General features: G+C 41.6%; 1 protein-coding gene across 6 annotated transcripts in view; it reads right to left on the minus strand.

The window, feature by feature from the left end:
- Positions 1-1,104: 1,104 nt before the first annotated feature.
- The window catches only part of gabra1 (gamma-aminobutyric acid type A receptor subunit alpha1), a 29,461-nt gene continuing 5,709 nt past the window's right edge, over positions 1,105-24,856 (minus strand). For 5 of the 6 annotated variants that reach the window (XM_021617487.2, XM_021617482.2, XM_021617483.2 and 2 more), the window contains exons 3-10: positions 22,767-22,879; positions 21,432-21,499; positions 18,487-18,707; positions 17,520-17,602; positions 15,370-15,513; positions 13,057-13,209; positions 5,627-5,829; positions 1,105-5,150 (exon numbers count right to left, since the gene is read on the minus strand). In XM_021617487.2, coding sequence (XP_021473162.1) covers positions 4,824-5,150; positions 5,627-5,829; positions 13,057-13,209; positions 15,370-15,513; positions 17,520-17,602; positions 18,487-18,707; positions 21,432-21,499; positions 22,767-22,879 — 1,312 coding nt within the window. In that variant the 3' untranslated portion in view covers positions 1,105-4,823. The remainder of the gene's footprint in view (positions 5,151-5,626; positions 5,830-13,056; positions 13,210-15,369; positions 15,514-17,519; positions 17,603-18,486; positions 18,708-21,431; positions 21,500-22,766; positions 22,880-24,856) is intronic. The other variant, XM_021617486.2, reaches the window with a different exon arrangement.

The following is a 24,856-nucleotide window of genomic DNA, read 5'->3' on the forward strand; positions in this document are numbered from 1 at the left end:
TACAGGGAAACCATGCAGACAGACAGGCAGGCAGGCACTTCCAGAGAGGGGAGAGAGAGAGAGCATCTCAGCCAACATAAGAAGCCCCACATCACGTAACCGTCTCATACTTTTGAGGAAGCCAACGCACGTTCCTCTGCACCTGAATGTGACGGTGGTAGGGACAGGGGGAAGAAAGAGGATGGCCCATCACCACCACTTGAAAGACGTAGAGGGAAGCGAGCTACCTCCCTCTCTCTGTCGTTATGTGAGGTCTCAACCAATTAACTTTCACTCAGCATAAAACAGAGTCAACAGACAATTTCCTACTGAATTGAAATTAACTTTAGACTCCTATCTTAGACACTGCATATAATAAACTGGTGTTTTTTCCCGACTCTCTCTCTCTCACACTCAGAACATTCATGGTTAGTGAACGAAGCAGAATATTATTTATATGAGTGTCCCCACGGACTGCTTGTATCTTTAAGAAAGAGACGGGGAGAGCTGTAAAAGGGGGAGTCAATAGCCATTGGTTAGTGTGTTTCCTAACTTCAATGTGCATTAGAGAGAGGAAGAGAGACAGGGACAGAGAGACAGAGACAGAGACAGAGAGACAGAAACAGAGACAGAGAGAAATAGACAGAGAGAGGGAGAGAGACACAGAGAGAGAGAGAGAGAGAGAGAGAGAGAGAAGATAAGGAGGATAGAGATCATCATTTGGATAATAGTAGGGCTCCAGGACCTTCTTTCTGATTAGGATGTTGTTGGAGAGCTTTACAGTACTGTACATCAGTTTAACCAGGGGACATCACTCTGTTATGCATTGTTATTTATGTCAACTTAGCCTTGTCACCAAAACAAAACTACCCCCTGAGACATACCAGCCATAGAAACGAGAGGTGTTATTCCTTCCCTTGCCTGTGCACAATTTGACTTAGTGTCCCTTTGAGTCCCTGACATGTATTTTATGTGTAATAAGCTGCAACGGTCTCACTCTTATGCATTTGAGTTGTCCATTCCCCAAGAGACACATACATGTATGAACTGTCAGTTCTCAAGTATTATCTTTGGTTGTAAAAGTAACAGAAAGCATAATACGCCAAGTCATAAAAGAACGATGTGTTGGCATTTTAATCATTTATTACACATTGATAAAAATGTCAACGTGACCAGGTTTATTTAAAGACGTATGTTGAGAATCAGATTCTACTGAGAGTCATTTTATAACAAAACCAGACATTTACAGAAGATGCACCTTTCCATCCAATCCAACAGAATCCTTCCCCTTCTCCATCATCGTTGTAATTGATCAGCTGTTCCATATCAGTGTGTGTGGATGCCTTTCACCCTCATCCATTATAAATCTGCAACATTTGCGCTTTCGAAAATGTGTTTTTATTTCCGATTTAAATATATTTGTATGCCTGATAAATAAATGCACAAGAAAACAACAAACTCCCACAGGCACCTAATATTGATCAAAGACCCAACTTTGAAAAGCAATGAGGGAGGATTCTCGATGGGGGATCACTTGGTCTCCAACATAGGGGATCGGTTTGAGGTGCTTTTACATGTTACAGCTGATGAATGTAAAAAGGAAAGGGGTTGGAAGCTCATGTTTGAAAATGTGCCACAGATTCCACAGCCAGTGCTATGGAGCAAATACAATGCCTTCCTAAATGAGTATGCCAGAATAACAACAAGTGGGGTGGGTCCACTTTCCACTATGAAATGAATTGTAGCTGAGGTTTTCATTTGCTAAATGATAGAGGAACTAACTATCTCTAAAACTAAATTGCTAGCTATGTGGAAAATAAAAAAGTGTATTTATCCAGTCTGCAATTCATCAGTCTCAGATTATATAATCAAATCTGATTAATTTCATCGTCAAATAAAAATGTATGTTAACTTGATATACTTTAGCTTGAGGTTTTCAATTGACTAACTTTATTACCATAACACCCCCCCCCCCACCCCCCCCAAAAAATGCATTCGACATTCAAAGCCATCATCTTTCCATCAACCATCATTAGATTCAGACATGTACATCAAGAAATAATGGTAGAGTAATTCACAATCACTATCAACTATGTGATTACCCAGCAGAAAAAAAGTGTTAAACGGCTAAGTAGGTTGCATGGTTGATTAAAGAGTTAAGCTTTTTACAACACATTTTTAATTGGACAAACAACGGTCAAAGGAAAAGGTGAATTAACGTGGTGCAAAGCTGTCCTTGTACAGCACAAAGCTGTCCTTGTACAGCACAAAGCTGTCCTTGTACAGCACAAAGCTGTCCTTGTACAGCACAAAGCTGTCCTTGTACAGCACAAAGCTGTCCTTGTACAAAGCTGACTACATACATGTAAAGTATACTTCTAATGTGCAAAAGGCATAACAATAGGTTGGTACAAACAATATTTATCATTATCTTAGCTAGTATGTTTTATGAAATAGTCATATATGCATTATGTATATTATATATATATTTATACTCTTTTCGTCATGATATTAAACATCCATACAATACGTTTGAATTTAATTATCTATGTATTTATATTTGTACATTTCACACGGAACTTGTGTTCCTGACGCAGTTTGAAACAGACTACTCTGTGCACGGCAGAGTGAACCTGCATACTGAAAGCCCTCCATCTCCAGGAATGGATTCTGTCTATTGGTCGTAATGCAACTGACTCTCTCCTTCTCCCTCTGGGAAACACTGACCTTTTCACCCCTGTGCACTGATATACAATACACTCTAGTCTTTCTACAAGGTCCAGAGATGTCATCACCACTGCACAATGTCCAGTACTATAAAACCCATTTACTGTAAAAACACCCCAGCCCATGCTATGCAATACCCCCACTCTCAAATTGGATCATAGATTTCTGAAAGCAAGTCAGGTGCTGACGGCTTGAAAACCACAGAGAAGAAAAAATATAAGCCATTGCTCGTGATTGTTAATCCAAAGATATTTTGGATAACAACAATACACATGGAACTATGACTACAGAGGTCACCATAAAGCTACCATGGATATCATCCCGGACAATGCATGTTTTAAATTCAGATTTTCAAAAAGCCCTTGCTAATCAATATTGCTACATCAACAGAATATGAGAAGGACAATTAACTTTAACTTGCCACCTCTGGGAAAACATTGTCTGTTGGAATGAGAAAATAAAAAGAAAGCAAACATGTTTTCACGTTTGGTTTAGAATCTGTTGGTTCTCTCTGAGGAGCGATTGACATCATGCTACAAAAATATAGATATTCAATACTGTCAAAGAACTACAAGACATTTCCTATGCGCAGAACACAAGCACTAGCCAATAGAGTTGAGTGCCTCCGCCTTCTCTCTCATCAACATCAAGCAGCAACAGACGCAGGCCAAAAAGCAGCCTTCCCCTAACGGCATGTGAGACTGAAGGCAGCGTAGCAGGTGCGTTTTAAGTGATGTCTAAAACATCGGTAACAGAAGATGGGAACTACGGCGCCATCACAGGGTCACGGAATAGAGCAGGATGGAAAACGTAGTGTCATCAATCATGGGAGTAGCCTTTCCTTAGTGGCACTGCTCTTCACTCTCAATGTGTTTGCCACTGCCCGGCCGGTGCAACGCTCACTGCTACCAGCCATCTTAGAAACTTAACAATGTTGCTGACAGTCCTCTGGGCCCTGTACAAATGTCCCTTTAGGGTCTCATCTCTGCCATAGAAACCAGAAACCAAAGTAAAGAATAATAGTGTTTTTTAATTCTAAATATAAAATGCATTCCGACATTTAGACTTCGACAGTTTTACATTCTTACTCATTACTATCCCAGACCTGACACATTGTTGGTGTCAGTACGCACATACACACAGCTATGGAATTAGTTGAATATATATATTAACTTATACTTGATAAGTACTTGATAACTTGATAACCACTGTCAACGTTGACCAGCGACCAGTGGAACACTGACTTGGTAAGAAACAGTCACTTTGGAGTGAACCAGTAAATACTCTCTTCATACAAACTATTTTCAATGTTTCAGAAACAGTTAAAGAAAGAAAATATTTTTTTTGCCAGGAGTTGTATATGTATACCATTAGTTACTCTTTGAAAAGCTTAAACATAATGTTGACATCTCTAACACTTGATCATATTTACAAAACAACTAAATTCATATTACTCCTAATGTTGCACATAGAAACAATAAAATCATTTAGCCTCTTCTAAAATCGATGAATGAATGATGTTGTTTCCATTGAGACATGTTTTATTGCTATTGCTGAACCCCTATCTCGATTCTTTCAACAAAAGGAAATGAACAAACCCCAAAAACATCAACTACAGAGAATAGAGGAATATTTGATGAAGATTGAAGGTAGCATTTTGTCACTGATATCAAACAAACTGGTCCATCGGTGAAATAAATGTTGATTGATCTTTGAAAAGAAAAATGCCCAGTTCATGCAAAAACACAATTTTCTTTTACAGTGTTAAAAATGTAATGCAAAACAACAACTGAACATACATCAGAAAACTAAAACAAATAATAGATCCTTAATAATTGTTGGGCTATGTGCATTTGTAGAATAGCATTCTCTTGTGTATATCATATATTATTTATAGCATATTTTCTTTAGTAGCATAATCCCTCCCCCCAAAAACAATTCCCATGAAATAGTCACCACATTGATCCTAAGACCTTTACTCTTTTCTATTTTTTTTTTTAAATCTTGGAAGGTATTTGACATTAAAGCAATGTGGCGACTGGGAATTCAACCAGCATGAAAACCATGTTTTCAGAAAATAAACATTCGGGGAAAAAATAATTTGATTGAGATTGAGATTAGTGGGATCCTGGGGTCATACCCTGTAATTTAGGCTTTTTATTCAAGTAAGTTGCCCAGTAGACCAGGTTAAAGGTTCCAAAGAGTAACGGGAAGGCTATTCTGGCGATCCTGTCGATCTTGCTGACGCTGTTGAAGGTCTTCTTGGCCTCTGGTGGCTTGGGCTTGGGCTCTTCCTTGGGCTCAGTGGGGGGAGGGGGAGCACTTTTGGCAATGGTGGCCAAACCAGGATCTCTGGCAATGTTTGGAGCGAAAGCTGTAGCAGTGGCGGCAGTGTAGGCGGTGGTGTTGTTCTTCTTCAGGAGGGACTCCTTCTTCTTCTTTTGCTGCATGAGAGGTAAACAGACAGTTCCTTGGGTTAGCTTATGAGAAACCAACCAACAAAGCACATTGACAAGCAAGCAATTTACATTTTGGGACAACCTTTACAGATAAGTATAACAAAACATGGCAAAACATTGTGTGAGAGTTTGTCTAATAGCACTCTCAGTGTTGTTCAGGAGAAGCTGAAGACCACATAGTAATGTAGATCTAACTGCACTGGTGACACAGTGATGACCTGAACACTAAACTATTCATGTTTTTGTCATGTCCCATGAATATCATTTCCACTGAGATGAGCAAATGGCATAAAACCAACCCTTGATGTTGTGCTCCAACTGACTGCTCTGGTTTTAGGTAGAACACTCCCGATCTTGATGTTTAGAAACAATTTGAGTTTTTAAAATCTTAATATGTCACAAAATACGTCTTTTTTTTTTTTAAAGACAATATATTTTATGGGGGATAAGAGGAAGAACACCTTCTCTGGCACCACACTTTTTCCATCCCAGGCGTAGCCCCTCTTTGTGAAGTAGTTGACTGTAGCAAACTCAATGAGGGCAGAGAAGACAAAGGCATAGCAGACTGCAATGAACCAGTCCATGGCTGTGGCATAGGCCACCTTGGGAAGAGAGTTCCTAGCACTGATACTGAGGGTGGTCATGGTCAGCACAGTTGTCACTCCTGTATGGACAGAGAGGGAGAATGGGTTACTTTCTAGAACGGAACAAAGCATGTTCTTGCTTGTTTTGGTTTCACATTGTAGGCTAAATACACATATTACATCCAACAACTACACACTGTCCAATCTAGCACGTGTGGGCATTTACAAAATGGGGATGTTCTGGTCAAATTAAAACACACTGTTGTTGACATATGTAACACTGCACATCTTGAATCAGTAACAACATAATTGGTCACTGGGTAAAATTGCTTAAATGGATGAAGCATGAGCTACCATTATGTTGGCATCCTGAACATTACATTTTGATTAGCTGCCGCAAAGCTGGCCAACTTCTCCAAAGCATCCCTGATTCCAACTTCATGCATTACATGAAAAACGAGGCTGCAGCCCCAGAGAAATAGGAATTATCATGTAATGCCGGTGGAGACATCATTTAGTTTTGATAAAAGCACCAAAACACATGCGTTTCTATTTAAGCCTGCATAATACCTGCGCACGAAAGGTTGGATGAACTTAAATACAGAAAGAGGGAGGGTGTTAAGCCTACAGGGTTATGTGAGGTCATCGTGTACTATAGTTGGGGTTTGTTAAAGCAGAGGTGAGAGCAGGGCTGTTGGAGAAGAGAAGCAGGTCAGGGGATGTCTGTCGGTGCATTGCTCACCCACACGGACTGCTGCAGATGTTTACACCACAAAACAATAACAGCCCAGCGGCTTACACAGAGAACTCAGCTGGGGCCAAGGCAATTCAAGGGACAGAAGGAGAGACTGGTCATGAACTAGCCAGTATACAGTCTTCCTCCACCACCCCTGTGTTATACTGCAATGGTACTGGCTAAAACAGGTATATAGAGAAAGGATAGTGTTAGCCTTGTCAGCAGAATCAGAATCACTTATTCACGAATTACATTTACCCATACCTAGAATTTGACTTTGTGAATAGGTGCTGCCAGCAATAGACAATGTACAGACAGGATACAGACACACAGTCAAAAAAGTCAACATACAGACAATACTGTACAAATACAGTGGACATAAAACATAAAACTCTGGAGTATACAGTAAGCTGAACTCCAACATACGCTTCTAAACTACTGTTGTCTCTCCCTACTCTGCTCTGCTCGGATGACTGTGTTGACTGAGACCGAGATGGAGAGATTAGACAAATCAGAGAATCAACCTGGTGTTTTAGAGATAGGTTAAAACTCAGTGACTCCACTGACCTTGGTCCTGTGACTTGGTTTGACCTTGGTCCTGTGACTTGGTTTGACCTTGGTCCTGTGACTTGGTTTGACCTTGGTCCTGCGACTTGGTTTGACCTTGGTCCTGTGACTTGGTTAATAGACAACCTTATTCTAATTAATCGTACTTCTTTTTAATTACTTTTGTTGATGAGAATAGAAAAGAAAAATGTTTTTCTCACAGTTCAATGCATAATTATTCTAGACTTCACAAAGATATTACAAACAAAATGTGAAAATAATTTTCCATGTTGGTGTGTGAGGCTCTTTGATGTATATTTAACTCTTATGACCTTACTAAATAAAAAAATAAAAAAGTCAATCACAAATGAGACAGCACACGCACGCAATCTCAAAGCCACAAAAGCATCTGGCAGTGGAGAGGTTAACGTTCTCCTCGGAGCTCTGAATGTTATTGTTTGCCATCAGAATGATGAATTCTCTCGTTCCGATGATGTGACGATGACTCATAGTCCTACATCCCATTCACGCTCATTCTATTCTGATTTCATAGAGTTACATGAGGCTAACAAAGTGATGCTAATAAGACAATCACGTCAGCAACAAATAATAAAATCAATACAAAATTCAAATGTCCCCAAAATATGCATGTTCACTCCATTTGTAGAGGGACCACTAGATTTTGCAGATAGCCTTGTATAAGGCCAAGCTATGATATAATTTCTACTCGACTAGAGTAGTATGACAGGGGTGGAATTACTTTGAAAGGTCATACTACTATCAAGATGTCTTTTCACTGCCATAAAAACAATCTTGATCGACCTCAGACACTTTCCTTTATTGTACGGTGTCAAATCAGCTTTCTATTACTGTCATCATGTGGGTCCATCATGGGCTTAGAGTGTTTTTGTGTCTGGACAGGGCTTTACAGTAGAACATCTACGTGCTGTGAAAGGCAGCGCCCCCAACATGACATTATCCCCTCAGCAGCTCAGTCACCTCAGTCTGATCATCACTGGCTGGATTTCCATGCTAGGAGATTTGCCGGGGGTGATTAGAAGTTGAGGTCTCCTACACGCTACCCTTTTGTTAGGAGCTCAGCTGGAATCCATAGCCTGCAGGAAAACACATCACAACTGCATCTAACCGTGCCTGAAGATTTGCGCGGGGGGGAAGGGGGGATTGGATGGATAAGTGGGTTTGGGGAAGTGGGAGGGGCATGCAACAGCCAGTCATGAGGCTGGTTTAAGACAGCAGCCTCCATCCTTCGTTACCCCACCACACTCTTTCCCACTATCATAAATAGAGACAGCAAGCTGTGTTGCCATGGAAACAACTCGCCGGCTCTAACTTTGTTACGTCTTCACAACCCTTCCCCCACCCCCCAAAAAACAAGTGTTAAAATCCCAAATGATGCATGGAATGCAAACAAAGTCATGTGTTGGGCATGGTAACATTTACTTATAGAACAGAGAAACACTGTTCAGTATTCAGATTCCTTCTCACCTAAATGAGCACAGCCACTGAATCATTACATTACTCTATTTGACCAGTTGGACTAATAGGCGTGGTGGCCCTTACTGAACAGAGGCGCCCATCTAGAAAGTTCTGTGTGGATTAGTAGTTGTTTAGCTCAGTTTTTGGTATTCCTTCCACTCAATTTAGCTCAATGTGCAGAAGCACTGCCACTTGATTCAGATCAACACATATTCTAACAAGGTTTGCCTCCACACACACAGTAGGTAGCAGGGAAGAACATTTTAGAGATAACGAGTAATAGTGTCTGTCGGTCACACCGGTCACACCGTTGGCTGATAGAAAACGCTGTCTCAAGGAAATCATGGATGAATCATAACAAATAAATCAACTATATCAAATGAAATCTCAAATAAACTCATATTTAACTTCTTACCACTCCCAGCAGTGAAGTGCTCATCTCTATTCACCTATCAGAGAAGCCTGCTGTGTCAACCTTAAGACTACTGCTTTATTCATGGCCTTATCAATAACTAAAACGTATTCTGCACATGTCTAACCATGCCAGTGGCACACAGCAACCCAGAAGATGTTGTATAGCGGTACTCTGAGAGTGTTTACTGGGGGGAATGTTGCAAGAAAGACATGTGCCAGCATCACATCTCCATAGCTGACTGGTCTACCCACCCACAGTCACACACATACTCTCTCTCTCTCTCTCTCACTCAACTCACTCACTCACTCACTCACTCACTCACTCACTCACTCACTCACTCACTCACTCACTCACTCACTCTCTCTGGCTGTCTTCACTCTCTCTCTCGCTCTCTCTTTCTCTCTCTCTCTTTCGCTTCCATTGTACCTTAATCAGCAGATACATCAAAAAGCAGCTGGGCACAGCACAGCCAGTACATACACTGTGAATGGCTTTAAGAGCAGGGAAGAAAGAGCTAATCTTCTGAGCACCGTTGACGTCTATGACAGCCACAGAGAGAGAATAAAGGACAGGGTATTTGCTCCAAAATGTAATATAATGTAACATATTCATACAGTTTTCCTTTCAGAGCCATATAATAATTACCATATATGTATTTTATTTTATTGGGATGATAAATAAATAAATAAATAGCAAATAATTTTTCCACTGCAATAATCTGGCTCTGAATTTATCTGCCTTCTTTAATCGTAACAACGACAAATAGATAACCCTACCTAACCCACTGCTGTGTTTTTAAATTGCCTATTTATCTAAAAGGGAGGCTGTGTGTGTATACTGTGTTTTCTCACTCACACGGAACCTATTAACCAGGAGGCAATACATTACAATATCTTATGTTAGTTAATATGACTTGATGAGTCAAATACTACTACTCTAATTTCACTCATTATTTCTTAATGTCTTGAACAAGTTACATTTGAAGAGTTGATAAGACATGCTTGTTACAAACATCAGTATAAAACACTAGTACAGATACAGTATAGTACAGTATTGAACATGTACAGCTGATTATTGGAATCTTAAATTCAACTGTCTCAACTGAAAAACAATCAATAAGAATAACAACCATAAATAAGCTGTTTGTCAATAGCCTAGGGTTGATCAATCTAAGTTACATAACAAAACGATCCCCATCAAAATCTTTCAGTTTAAGATAGAGATACGGTGCCTTGCAAAAGTATTCATCCCCCTTGGCATTTTTCCTATTTTGTTGCATTACAAGCTGTAATTTAAATGGATTTTTATTTGGATTTCATGTAATCGACATACAAAAAATAGTCCAAATTGGTGAAGTGAAATTTAAGAAATAACTTGATTTAAAATCAAATTAAAATAGAAAAATGGTGCGTGCATATGTATTCACCCCCTTTGCTATGAAGCCTCTAAATAAGACCTGGTGCAACAAATTACCTTCAGAAGTCACATAATTAGTGAAATAAAGTCCACCTGTGTGCAATCTAAGTGTCACATAATCTCAGCATTCAGTATATACGTACACCCTCAGAGTCAGCAACACCACCAAGCAAGCGGCACCATGAAGACCAAAGAGCTCTCCAAACAGGTCAGGGACAAAGTTGTGGAGAAGTACAGATCAGGGTTGGGTTGTAAAAAATTATCAGAAACTTTGAACATCTCACAGAGCACCATTAAATCCATTATAAAAAAATGGAAAGAATATGGCACCAAAACAAACCTGCCAAGAGAGGGCCGCCCACCAAAACTCACGGACCAGGCAAGGAGGGCATTAATCAGAGAGGCAAAGAGACCGACAATAACCCTGAAGGACCTGCAATGCTCCACAACGGGGATTGGATAATCTGTCCATAGAACCACTTTAAGCCATACACTCCACAGACCTGGGTTTTACGGAAGAGTGGCCAGAATAAAGCCATTTCTTAAAGAAAAAAGTAAGCAAACGCGTTTGGTGTTCTCCAAAAGGCATGTGGGAGACTCCCCAAACATATGGAGACGGTACTCTGCTCAGATGAGACTAAAATTGAGCTTTTTGGACATCAAGGAAAACACTATGTCTGGCACGAACCCAATCCCTCTCATCACCCTGTGAACACCATCCCCACAGTGAAGCATGGTGGTGGCAGCATCATGCTAAGGGGATGATTTTCATCGTCAGGGACTGGGAAACTGGTCAGAATTGAAGGAATGATGGATGCGCTAAATACAGGGAAATTCTTGAGGGAAACCTGATTCAGTCTTCCAGAGATTTGAGCCTGGGACAGAGGTTCACCTTCCAGCAGGACAATGACCCTAAGCATTCTGCTAAAGCAACACTCAAGTGGTTTAAGGGGAAACATTTAAATGTATTGTAATGGCCTAGTCAAAGCCCAGACCTCAATCCAATTGAGAATCTGTGGTATGACTTAAAGATTGCTGTAAACCAGCGGAACCCATCCAACTTGAAGGAGTTGGAGCAGTTTTGCCTTGAAGAATGGGCAAAAATCCCAGTGGCTAGATGTGCCAAGCTTATGGAGACATACCCCAAGAGACTTGCAGCTGTAATTGCTGCAAAAGGTGGCTCTACAAAGTATTGACTTTGGGGGGTTGAATAGTTATGCATACTCAAGTATTCCGTTTTTTTTTTGTCTTATTTGTTGTTTGTTTCACAATAAAAAATATTTTGCATTTTCAGAGTGGTAGGCATGTTGTGTACATTAAATGATACAAACAAACCACCTGAAAATCTATTTTAATTCCAGGTTGTAGGGCAACAAAATAGGAAAAATGCCAAGAGGGTGAATACTTTCGCAAGTCACTGTATTGCGTCTCAATCCACCGCATCTGGCAGTGTAGCACTTCCACATCTGCAGTGAAAGGTGGCAGAGTTAGAGTGGTGTTTGTCAGACCATGTCACCGTCTCATCACGAACATGATGGTGTTCTCTGGGACTCGTCTGAAGGTAACCAGTTCCGGATTCAAAAACTAATGGAAGTATTGAGGTAGTTTTGTTCCTACCTTAAAAATAGATGTTCAATATGTGGAAATATATATATGTGTATATATTTCCTACGATACCTCAAAACCTTGCTTCTTATAATTAGTTGTTTTACTGTCCTTTTTGTCATTTACTGTAATTTGTGTGACTTTTATGGGCTTTAGTAATAAAGGCCCAAATCAATATTTTATCAAATATATATATATTTTTTTTTTTAGATACCTAAAGGGGTCCTACAATTCTAAATCAAATTTCTAAATGATACATAGTATAACCATCTTAAAACAATTCCATATGTCAGTTTATGCATCAAGGTCAACCTCATTCCCCTACTCTTCTCTCTGCCATGTGATGAACAGCACCAGGTAGGAAACAGCACCACAGGAACCCTGCAGCAAACATAGTACAGGCTGGGACTGGTGCTGAAAAACCCTCTTCCTTACACTCACATAAAGGCTGTATTATGGAGCTCGGAAAGCTCTTTTAATAAATACTCGGCCAAGGGAGACACTGGGCGATGCGCAGAGAGAGGATAAGGTAAAACAAGGACAACCCAGCTAGACAGTACTCTGCTCTGCTAAGGAGAAGCATGCTTCAGACTGACCAACAAGAGTCTTCCTTTTGAATGCTGTTGCGTACGAGCTGACACACACACAGCACTCTCTCTCACACACATGCATATCCACAGTCACAGCCACACTCAGCCAGAATAGAAGTTGAAATTCCACTGTGAACAGACAGTAACACTCAGCCAGAATAGAAGTTGAAATTCCACTGTGAACAGACAGTAATAAGATAATTCTCCCAATCTGGTTTATTATACTGACTTTAGAAAACCAACCAATGTGAGTGTCTGATACTTTTCCTTTGCTTCGACACAAACTCATTCATTGATGGGCGACAGACTTACTCCATCAAAATTGAGATAAAGTGTAGTAATTGAATCCAGAGCTACATGTGAAGGCACGTTAGTAAGGCAATGTGACGAGGATCACTCTGTTCCCATCACAATCTCAATGAAAGTGTAGGTCTGCTGTGGTTAGTTACCACTGAGTGTATGTCAACTGGTTTACGTTTGGCATGAAGTAGTAGGGACTCACCGAACACAGTCCTGGCTGGGACGGACTCTCTGTTGAGCCAGAAGGACACCTGGGACAGGATCACCGTCATGATGCAGGGCAGGTACGTCTGGATGACAAAATAACCAATCTTCCTCTTCAGGTGGAAGTGTGTCGTCATGACAACATACTCTCCTGTTTTTCAGGAAGGTGGGACAGGGGGAAACAGAGAGTTGAAAAGCATGAGAAGGGACTGTGTCATCTGAGTTGGAGAGCCACTTCATAGAGCTCTAGTGCTCCTGTGAATCCTAAATATTTGATCTGATATACTCCAAAAATGTGTGAGAGTGCAGTTCTTCTCTGCGTCAACGTACCCCCCTTCCAAAACAGAAATAAAAGCCAATTAGAAAGAAAAGATATGGAAACTAATACATCCAATCAGTCTATGTAGTGTGCTGGTTTTGTGCACTCCATAATCTTCAGCTGTCGTGTAAGACTATTAAACCATACCGAACAGGAAGTCTGTCTATGTGTGCTTTGTAGAGGTTAGTCATGTTATGGACATGGAGTAGTTTTATGGCCAGACATTTATTACTATTGTTTAGGTCTCATTTATCAACTAATTCAATAATGTGGCATGGAGTTAGTTGATAATAACCCAATTCATCGATGCATTTAGAGCAATACCATATTGAATGCTCTGCGACAGCACTGGGAATGACTTATGTCAGTGTTACCCAACTGGCGGCCGCGGGTGGATTTATTTGAAATATGTTGCCAAGTATTCCCACACAGAGAGAAACGTGATTGTATACAAATGTTTGCAAGGTTTGAAATGATTATGTTTTAGTCAAATATTAGATTTGTTTGGGCTTCTTGCAGTCAACTTGCATACAAATGATTTGGAATCATGTTTCCGGCCCCCGACCATCGGCTGAAGAAAACATTGGCCAGTGGCTGAATTGAGTTGATGATCCCTGACCTAGGTAGTAATACATTGGCTCTTTATGTTTGACAGAGATTTAAACAAAGGAATCATTCAATGGTCATACAACATTAATTACATTGGTTTTTGGTAAATCAATGGTTCCTCAGAATTAGCATATATAATTGAATGAGATAGGCATTGACACTATCAAACACAGACCAATACAGAAACTCAAATCTACCTTTCGGCCTGCAATGAAATGCACTGTAAAGGGGTCACCGATGCCAGTATCAATGTACCAAAAAGAAGGTAAAGGATGTGATGCCCACAAGGGAAATGACAAATCTGGGACATGTTCTCAGAGTAAGCCTACAAACACAAAGCAATGGAAGTGAGAGAACAGAGAGGGAAGTTTAGTGTAGGTACCCACCACATGACCAAAGGTATGTGGACACCTGCTTGTCGAACATCTCATTCCAAAATCATGGGTATTAATATGGAGTTGGTCGCTCATTTGCTGCTATAACAGCCACCACTCTTCTGGGAAGGCTTTCAACTAGATGTTGGAGCATTGATGCAAGGACTTGCTTCCGTTCAGCTATAAGAGCATTAGTGAGGTCCGGCACTGATGTTGGGAAATTTGGCCTGGCTCGCAGTCAGTGTTCCAATTTATCCCAAAGGTGTTCGATGGGGTTGACATCAGAGCTCTGAGCAGGCCAGTCAAGTTCTTCCACAACGATCTCATCAAACCCTTTCTGTATGGACCTTGCTTTGTCTCTCTCTGCCTCTGTCTCTCTCTTTGTCCATCTCTCTCTGTCCCACTTGCTTCCATCTCCCTCCCTCCCTCCAATGTCTGCAAGCTTTACACCACTCCAGCCGACACTTAGCATCGCGCATGGTGATCTTAGGCTTGTGTGGGGCTACTCGGACATGGAAATCCATATTATGAAGCTCCCGACGAACAGTTATTGTGCTGACATTGCTTCCAGAGGCAGTTTGGAACTTGGTAGTGAGTGTTGCAACCGAAGACAGACAATTTTGACGCGCTACATGCTTCAGCACTCGGCAGTCCCATTCTGTGAGCTTGTGTGGCCTACCACTTCACGGCTGAGCCGTTGTTGCTCCTAGATATTTCCACTTCATAAAAACAGCACTTACAGTTGACTGGGGCAGCTCTAGCAGGGCAGTAATTTAACAAACTGACTTGTTGAAAAGGTGACATCCGATGACGGTGCAACATTGAAAGTCACTGAGCTCTTCAGTAAGGCCACTCTACTGCCAATGTTTGTCTATGGAGATTGCATGGTGGTGTGCTCGATTTTATACACCTGTCAGAAATGGGTGTGGCTGAAATAGCCGAATCCACAAAATTGAAGGGTTGTCCACATACTTTTGTAAATATAGTGTACTTTACAAGGGAAACAGACCTGTGCTGGACTGGACAACCCCAGAGTCCACGCTTTGCCCCATCAGATCATACTGGTTGAGCCGAGAGCCATCTTCAGCCACCACAACAGACTGGGCTGCCCCTCTCGTCCACACGTACACAACCTCAGCCCTGGTGTAAGCATCTGTCAGGAAGAAGAGAGAGCAGTGGTGTGTATTCATGGCTGGCAAGGAGAAGCAGGCTTCCCCCCCAAAATGACCAAGAAATAAACATAAAATAATTCATATTTTGTTTGTGTTTAATATTTTCCTTCAATTCGCAAGAGGCTGAATGTATCTCACCAGAGAAAAGCATCTGAGCAAGTGAAACAGCGCCCCTCTGTCTCTGTATGTGTAGGCCATCTATTTGATGCTGTCTGGTCAAAAAGAGTATGACATTGTTGCTGCCCGTAGCATTGAATGCAAAATACAAAATAATAGCCAATCAGCGTTGCGCTCAACTGTGAATGGCCCTGGCGAACCAAAAAAAAGCCAGTTGGGATTTGGGATCACTCCAATCACATCACATCGAGAGCAATACGTCATTGACAGAAACATCTCGTTGTGTTGTTGTCCTCCGGTGGCTAGCAGGTTAAAATGGTCCCTTTCCTAAATTTGCCGTGTATGGAGATAGGGATTTGGACTTGTGGTTTTACTTAATTTTCCATACTGGCCAATGATTATAACGACGATTCTGATCCAACCATTAATTCATATACTGTGCCTCTGGCCTGAGAGGATGGAAGTTCAAAATGTAGCTAGATGTAAAAGGCTAATGTTAACTAGCTAACGTTGCCCATATAAGGAAGTTAGGCTAGCGAACTAACATGTTAGCCAGGTAGCCTAGGACAACAAAAACTAAAAATATGTTGAATATGACAGTCATAGACCGTAGGGGGAGTCAACATGGTTTTCCTACTTTCACGCACACACACACACACACACACACACACACACAGAGAATTCATAACCATGGACATCCACAACATTTTTTAGGTTTCCGTTGATTAGACTAAATAGTTTTTGGTGCCTTTTAGTTGTCATTGTATTCGACCAATCAGAGGTGATTCGATGATGATGAAATGTTGAAGTTGAAATGGTGCTGGATTAGTTGAGCTAGATCCTGTTTCCTTTGCGAATTGCGGTAAAACTCTGTGGTTCTAAATCAATAGTTGTTTAGTAGTCAGAAAATGTGGGGAACATTAACTTATCATGCTGTAGGCCACGTAACTGTTCGTTACATGCAATATGCTTTGTGGACTTCACAGGGGTTGCTCTCCGGTTTTGTGATGAAACAAAGGTGTGGTTGAATTTATTCTGCCACTGTGTGTTCTTACTGTCTCTGCCTTAGGCCTATCTATATATCACAGTGGCAAGGCATATGAACTAACAGGTTGTAGAGAAAACAACGCAATTATCACAACACATAGGTTGTAATATGGCTTTTTTTCTGTCTTCCCCAGTGATTTTACCCACGCACCGCTACTGAGAGAGAGGGAAAGAGAAACAAACAACATCTCAATCTGACTGACCTTTAAACAACCAAGTCAGATTTCTTCCCACCTGGTGACCCAGCCAACACGTAAAGTGTTGCTTCAGCACTGTTGAGGATTTGTACTGCAAAGGAGCCTCATCAATGAAATATTCAGCAAGCCAGTTTAAAGTTGAGAGTTGGTCTTTATTCAAGGTGTGTTATTCTGAACAAACTGACTCATTATCGTTGGGCTCCTACTCTCTCTCTCTCTCTCTCTCTCTCTCTCTCTATTCAAAGGGGCTTTATTTGCATGAGAAACATCTGTTTACATTGCCAAAGGTAGTGAAATAAACAATAAACAAAAGTGAGAAGACATAAAACATCAACAAAAAACGATTTCTCTCTCTCGACTTCTCGAGGATAATTTGGGGTCAGAAGACCTGGCAGCAATGACCAGCTGGCACAATGGAACTGGAAGTATGACAGGGAGTACTGCCTCAGATAAACAGAGGTCTACAGTATGCTGGTGGGTCTTGGTGGGGCCTGGCAGGCCTGGGAGGCCAGGTCCTGCCTGAAAATAGCTGTTACGCCACTGTCAACTCCTATCAGGTACGAGTACTGGGCTTCCTGTTGGAAGGGAAAGACAAAGAGAGCGAGGGAAAACAGCGAATCACTCACAGCTGCCGAACTTCAGTGGGCAAGCATGGGCATCCATGGGGAAGTCCTCCAGGTGCATGGGACACTCTGCCCTTACGGTCAGTCTGGAGGGAGGGAGGGAGGGAGGGAGGGAGGGAGGGAGGGAGAAAGAGAAAGAAAGAGAGCGAGAGAGACACACAGAGAGAGACACAGAGAGAGACACACACAGAGAGAGACACAGAGAGAGAGACACACAGAGAGAGACAGAGAGAGAGACACACACAGAGAGAGAAAGATAGATAGAGAGAGAGAGAGAGAGAGAGAGAGAGAGAGAGAGAGAGACAGACAGACAGAGACAGAGATGAGAGTGAGATAAGATACAACAAAGGCCTTTTGCAAATCTAATTGAAGGAATGGAGGGCCACTGCTGCAAAGCTCTGAGCAGCAGCCTTTTCCTGACAGCACAGTGAAAAGGGGAATGTCAAACGAACCATGACATGTCACCCATTCGTCATCTCTACGACATAAATATTAACTCACACTGCGTCCTTATCTGCTAATAAATATGTTAAAGAATGTTTTATGGCCACCCTCTGTGACCCACATGTTAGCTCCATTTTGTGGGCCATGGAAATTCACATCTGGGACCATTATTTATGATGATTCAGCTCAAATGAAAACTCACAGCGAGCCTCCACTCTACCACTCTAGTCTACACTACTCGCTCCACTCACTATGGTTCTTGGTGCTCTCCACTGCCACTCCCTTTTAAGGATAAATAATTTGCTGGATACCAACTGTATTTTCTAGAGCATAAGTTACAAAAACATTATAATGTACTGGAATCACGATCATCATGAGACTGACAGATGTATGCTTATTATCTGTAGAGAAAACCACGTTCTGCTTCCCAGTGAGGATTTCCACTTTCAGTGTTAAAAATACCTCTTCCTAAATCTAATATGAAGAAAGCAGACTATATCCCAGTTGAGAAAATGGTTTCTCTCACCTCATAGTATAGAGCAGAGTTCCCTCCTCTGTGATTCGTAGGAGTTTGTTGGGCATAGTCATGTTGTGTGCCACAGACTTCTTGCCATTGTGAAAGAATGTGTCAGGGGTCCAGATTTTACTGGCCATCAGGTTGTTCAAACGGAGAACCGCCATTGGCCCTTTAAATTTTAGCCGCTCGTCCTTCCAGCTTTGACGGAAGAACACATCAATGGTGTATTCCTGTAAGAGAGAATGCAAGATCAGCACCTGGAAGAGGTAGGTTGTCCTGCCCTAATCGTCCTACATCTGCCAGACATGTTACAGACCACATGCTGCTGAGTAATGCACACGCCCACTTTTCACCACTTTGTTTCTCTCTCACGTCACTCAGGCTTCCATGTAGCAGCATTGGTATATTTGTCCTGCTGGTGACTGTCTTGTCTTGTCAAGGAAGAGGCTTCAACAAAGGTAGGTCTATCTAACTGGTGGAGTGGCTTCCGTCTCTGTCTTCCAGCTTGTCCTCATGAATGTGTCCTCCATAAACATGAGGAAGAAGCACAGTGCTCTAGATTTTAGCGCACCAAAAAATACAAACACTGGCATGATATATCACTCTAACATGCACTAATCACTATGGCTAAGAATGTCATTATTCCAGAATGCCTGACAGAGTTAGCTAGCCAGTGAAATTAAAAGGTGCTTCTCAGTTTTCTCCCGACCGTGAGGTAATTAGTGTGAATGGTAACAGATCTGTGAGGTAATTAGTGTGAACGGTAACAGATCTGTGAGGTAATTAGTGTGAACGGTAACAGATCTGTGCGGTCATTAGTGTGAACGGTAACAGATCTGTGAGGTCATTAGTGTGAACGGTAACAGATCTGTGAGGTCATTAGTGTGAACGGTAACAGATCTGTGAGGTCATTAGTGTGAACGGTAACAGATCTGTGAGGTAATTAGTGTGAACGGTAACAGATCTGTGAGGTAATTCGTGTGAACGGTAACAGATCTGTGAGGTAATTCGTGTGAACGGTAACAGATCTGTGAGGTAGTTAGTGTGAATGGTAACAGATCTGTGAGGTCATTAGTGTGTACGGTAACAGAGCTGCAAGGTAATGGAAGTGGACTGGGAAAGGGAAGTGGTAGCTTCTGTAGCTTTTTCTTCTGACCAGACCATTCCGTTACTTTCTCTAAGGTAGCGCAGGCCCATATGTTAGAGCATGAACAGTAATTAACTCATATTACATCAAATATAAATGGTTCAACTGCATAAATATTGAACCTTCATCAAGACCAGAGGCAGAGAGAGAGAGTGAGAGAGAGATTCACACGGAGAGGGAAAGAGAGAGAGAGAGAGAGAGAGAGAGAGAGAGACAGACAGACAGACAGAGACAGACAGAGAGACATACAGAGAGAGACATAGAGTGAGAGAGAGACAGAGAGAGAGAGAGACAGAGAGAGAGAGCGAGAGAGACAGAGACAGAGACAGAGAGAGACATGCAGAGAGAGACAGAGTGAGAGAGAGACAGAGAGAGAGACACAGAGAGAGACAGAGAGACAGAGAGAGAGATCCAGAGAGAGAGAGAGATACAGAGAGAGAGAGAGAGAGAGAGATACAGAGAGAGAGAGAGAGAGAGAGAGAGAGAGAGAGAGAGATCCAAAGAGTGAGGCAGAGAGAGAGAGGCAGAGAGAGAGAGACAGAGAGAGAGAGAGAGAGAGAGAAAGAGAGAGAGACAGACAGACAGACAGAGACAGACAGAGACAGACAGAGAGACATACAGAGAGAGACAGAGTGAGAGAGAGACAGAGAGAGAGACAGAGAGAGAGACAGAGAGAGAGAGCGAGAGAGACAGACAGAGAGCGAGAGAGACAGAGACAGAGACAGAGACAGAGACAGAGAGAGACATGCAGAGAGAGAAAGAGTGAGAGAGAGACAGAGAGAGAGACAGAGAGAGAGACAGAGAGACAGAGAGAGAGAGATAGAGAGAGAGAGAGAGAGATCCAAAGAGTGAGACAGAGAGAGAGAGGCAGAGAGAGAGAGAGAGAGAGAGAGAGAGAGATACAGAGAGAGAGAGAGATACAGAGAGAGAGAGATACAGAGAGAAAGAGAGATACAGAGAGAGCGAGAGATACAGAGAGATCCACAGTGGTTAAAGAAGACGTCTCAACCAAGAAATCACGAACAAATCAATCCCACATTAGCCATTGCCATTCAATAAAGAGGACCAATTTAATATTCTACATTATTTTTCACATGGTAGGTACGCTCACTTTTGCTAAATGAAATTACTTTGGTCTAATTTGAGGAAGACTAGCCTAGACTAGCCCATTCCTCTGTCAGTTGATATCTCAGTGTGATTATGATATCCATCCAATCACACTATCCAGTCATGATAGACATAGGAAGGGTAATGTCTCTAGCCATGACAACAGCATCTGCTCTCTGTGTTAGCATCCCAAATGGAACCCTATTTCCTATATAGTGCACTTCTTTTGACCAGGACCAAGAGGGTGCCATTAAAATGAGTCAAAAGTAGTGCACTAAGTAGGGAATAGGGTTCCATTTGGAACACGGACTGGGGCTTTGCAATCTAGTCCCAAGCACCTGCTAATACACTGTACATCATGGCCACGTCTAAAGACCAAGGCTACACAAGATCCAAAGTCGTTATACCCACATCAATACCAAGCCTCTCCGCTTGGGTCATGCCATGCAATACAAACTGACATACACGTTTCATTTAAGACTACAAGCGGCATTTATCTAGGAAATGACTGAGCCAATTGGTCTAATAACATTTCCTTGCTTGTGACATTTCATTTATGTCAAAAAACTAATGGGGGGCTGATCAAATCAATAAACACTTTACCTTTGAAACCACATGAAAATAGGTTAAGGGGAGAACAAGGACACAGAACTGGTGACATTTCAGAGAGGGGAATAACAGAGAGGAAAGACAGGCATACCATGTCATGGTCCGAGACGGGCCCAATACTCGTCACGAAAATGTCAGTCTTGACTTCAGTTACACGCTCTGTTGAACCAAGAAATTAGGAGAGTGAGTGGCGATCAGGGCTCCTCGTTAGCTCTAACTAGCTCGTAATCCTGGGGAGCATTTCTAGCCCATTGATCGTTTCATTCCCCAATTCTCACAGAGCCCCCTTCCAAAATGACACCTTTACAATCCCGATTTTCACGTCAATAACCATTTCTGCAGTTCTCCGTTTCAGTGGCAGGACCTTTACCCGGGGACTGACTCAATCTCTTCATGAATTTTCAAATCTCTTGGCTGAGATCAAATTCCACCTGGTCTTTATGTGGCTGATGTGTTTACAGTAACTCTGTCTGCTGTATAGAGTTATGTTTCTTGAAGTGAATAATGGAAACATGATTTACATCAGGAATGGTGTCAATCATAATGTTTAATTTCTCTCCATTTGCCACTGAAAATATACTAATCCCCTGCCTGTTTGACCTTCCACTCAGTCAATTCCATACAAGTCCTCTTCACGTTCCAGTAGGCCTACATATCTCTCCAAAACTCTGTTAAGCTGAGTTGAATATAAATCAGTATTCGCAATAACTGTGTGGCACACAGTGCACTTCCATGAAAAGTGACAAAACTACCCAAGGTTCTCAATGAGAATATCCTACACCATACACTATTCCTCAAAAGAACAAGGGGAGTTATTTACTGGGGAGCTATAGTTTCAGTTTGCGTTAGTTTTCAAAAGATGCTAGTTTTTGATATCACGCTTCTAAGGAAACAAGCTAACAGTAAATCACCCTCCTGTAGATTCCTCTGATACGAGTGCAAAGGCAGAGAAAACAAGATATGAGCATGCTTGTGACGATACGCAAACACATTGCAGATTTATTTTTCATGAAGCAGGACAAAGGACTCCAGTCTGTAGTCAATACGCACGACTGTAAGTCACTTTGGATAAAACTGTCAGCTAAATGATGTATATGTTATATTATATAAGATTATAGTATATTATATTATATTACTTTAAATCCTGTTTTGATGTGCTCTTGATTGCTATCCTCCAAGTAATGGTTTTGGCAAACCATCAATATTAAACCAACAGAGTGCTGTAACCTGGTGCCAACAATTCCAAATAACACAACACATGATTCAGGAAATGACTAGCTGGAAAATACTTGACAGCATCATGCAATAAACATGTTATTGACTAAATTAAAGACACTCATCACCACCCATCTATCTCCCATCACCTCTATTTCCCTAAACTGCAGAATGATATGAGTTGGTGAGAAACCATTGTACAGTACTGTACCTCCCAACCCTGGTCTGAGACGATTGTCGTAGCCATCTAGAAGACTGTCTAGGATCCGGGTGAACACTGTTGTGTTGTCTTTCTGCTCGTCCGTCTGGCCATTCTGTCCAGAGCTGACGAAAAGGAAGAGCAATTTTGGAAAGTGAATTCGGTGAATCGATGCAGGAGTGTTGGAGAAAAATCCCACCTGAGCAACTTCTCTTGATCCTTTAAAATCTACTTACTCTGATGATACAGATTTGTAATAAAGCCATATGAATGTGAGAAATGGGTTTATTTTATCCACAGGGCATGAAATTGTACACACACACAGGACTCGTAATTAATTATTTATACCTTAATGTGGTCTCTTAACAGCAAAGGACTCATTGAGTGTGCTCTTTGAGCAACATGAAACAAAATTGTTCATTCATTCTCAGAACACCCACAATCAGTAATTGTGTGAGTGGAGTAAACATCTCCACTCATTAATATCTCAACACAATAATCAACAGCAATATAGATTTCATTATGTTGTGGAAGTATAGATGGAGAGGGAGATGGTCAGCTTGGGAGGGAGGGGGGGTTTATTTTCTCTCTTTCAAAAATAATCACAGGAAAGCCTTTCTCATAGATAATCACAGGACAACTTTTCTCATAAATAATAGTTTGCCTCTGAGCAATCACCTTCTCTTTTTACACCCAAATCGCGGACCACACTGGTTTGATTGCATGCTAAATAAACAGTCCCCAGTGTTTGGAAACAATCTCTGCTCAGAACGTAGCTTCAAGGAGAAGGGGAGGTCATCAAGATAAGTTAGCATGGACTTGCAAAGGGAAGGGAAGGGAAGGGAAGGGAAGGGAAGGGAAGGGAAGGGAAGGGAAGGGAAGGGAAGGGGGAATCTGAAATGGCAAGTAGCAGGAGGAGAGAACAAAACAGCTGAGAGGACATGCATGCAGGCGGCCGCAAATGAGAGAGTGAGAGAGAAGGTGGGGGCGGGGGGGTCAGGTCACACAGCTTTAAATGTGAGCAGGTAAACAAATCTTCTAAATAAGGACATGCTGCTCACATCACTGCAGGAATTATATAGTTAATATGCCATCAAACACACCTTTCATTCCCACATAGGCTATTTGTTAAAAATGCAGCTTCCTGACAAAAATACTATTAGGAAATATAAATAAGACAAATAATGAGACAAGCAATTGGAACAAGCGTCTGATATCAAACAATTCCACAGTTATGAATCTCTATTTTGTGTGAAACTTTAAGAAATGGCCAAATCTTCCATGCCATAGCTCAAGAGCCTAGGCCACCAAAGCAAATATCTAATGAACTGCCTGCAGGGTAATGTGAGGTTGAAAAACTCTCATCTGAATAACACACACACACACACACACACACACATGTATTTTCTGCTTGCTTGGCTTGCTGATACAATGAGTGAAAACAACATGCCGAAGGTTTTCGATTTTCCCCAGATACAGTAGATTAGTTCATTATATCCTCCTCACAAAAAACACAACAGGAAACGTGCAAGGATGCCTCTTTTTTAAATTTCACCTTTATTTTTCAATTTAAAACAAATTATTTTTTTACAATGACGGCTTGGCCAGTGACGACTGGGAAGTGCGGTGCAATTATTATTATTATTTTAAAACATTGAAATCACTGGACAGTACAGACATCATAACGCAGAAGGACAGGGACATTATGACAAACACAAATGTCAATACAGAACACTTACAGCAGCAGGAGAGCTGATATCACAACACAGCAGAACAGAAACACATGGCAACGACATAACATTTAGTAAAAACAGTAAGCGAAGCCGAGAGGTAAACGAACAAACAGAGCACACGCAGTACATCATGCTATGCTCACTCCGTCACACTAACACAGACTTACACTTACATACACGCCTTGGAGTTCTTTCAAGTGAGGAATAATTCAAATGCGCTTGACATAGAATATATTTGGGAATGGGAGGTGGGGACAGAGGATGGGAGAGGCAGAAGGAGAGAGAGAACGGGGGTACAGATAAGCAGAGAGCAATGGACTGAATGTTTAGGAGCTGGGGTCACTTCCTCATAAAACATCATACACCCCC

Source organism: Oncorhynchus mykiss, chromosome 10 (genome assembly GCF_013265735.2).
Source record: "Oncorhynchus mykiss isolate Arlee chromosome 10, USDA_OmykA_1.1, whole genome shotgun sequence".
NCBI lineage: Eukaryota > Metazoa > Chordata > Actinopteri > Salmoniformes > Salmonidae > Oncorhynchus > Oncorhynchus mykiss.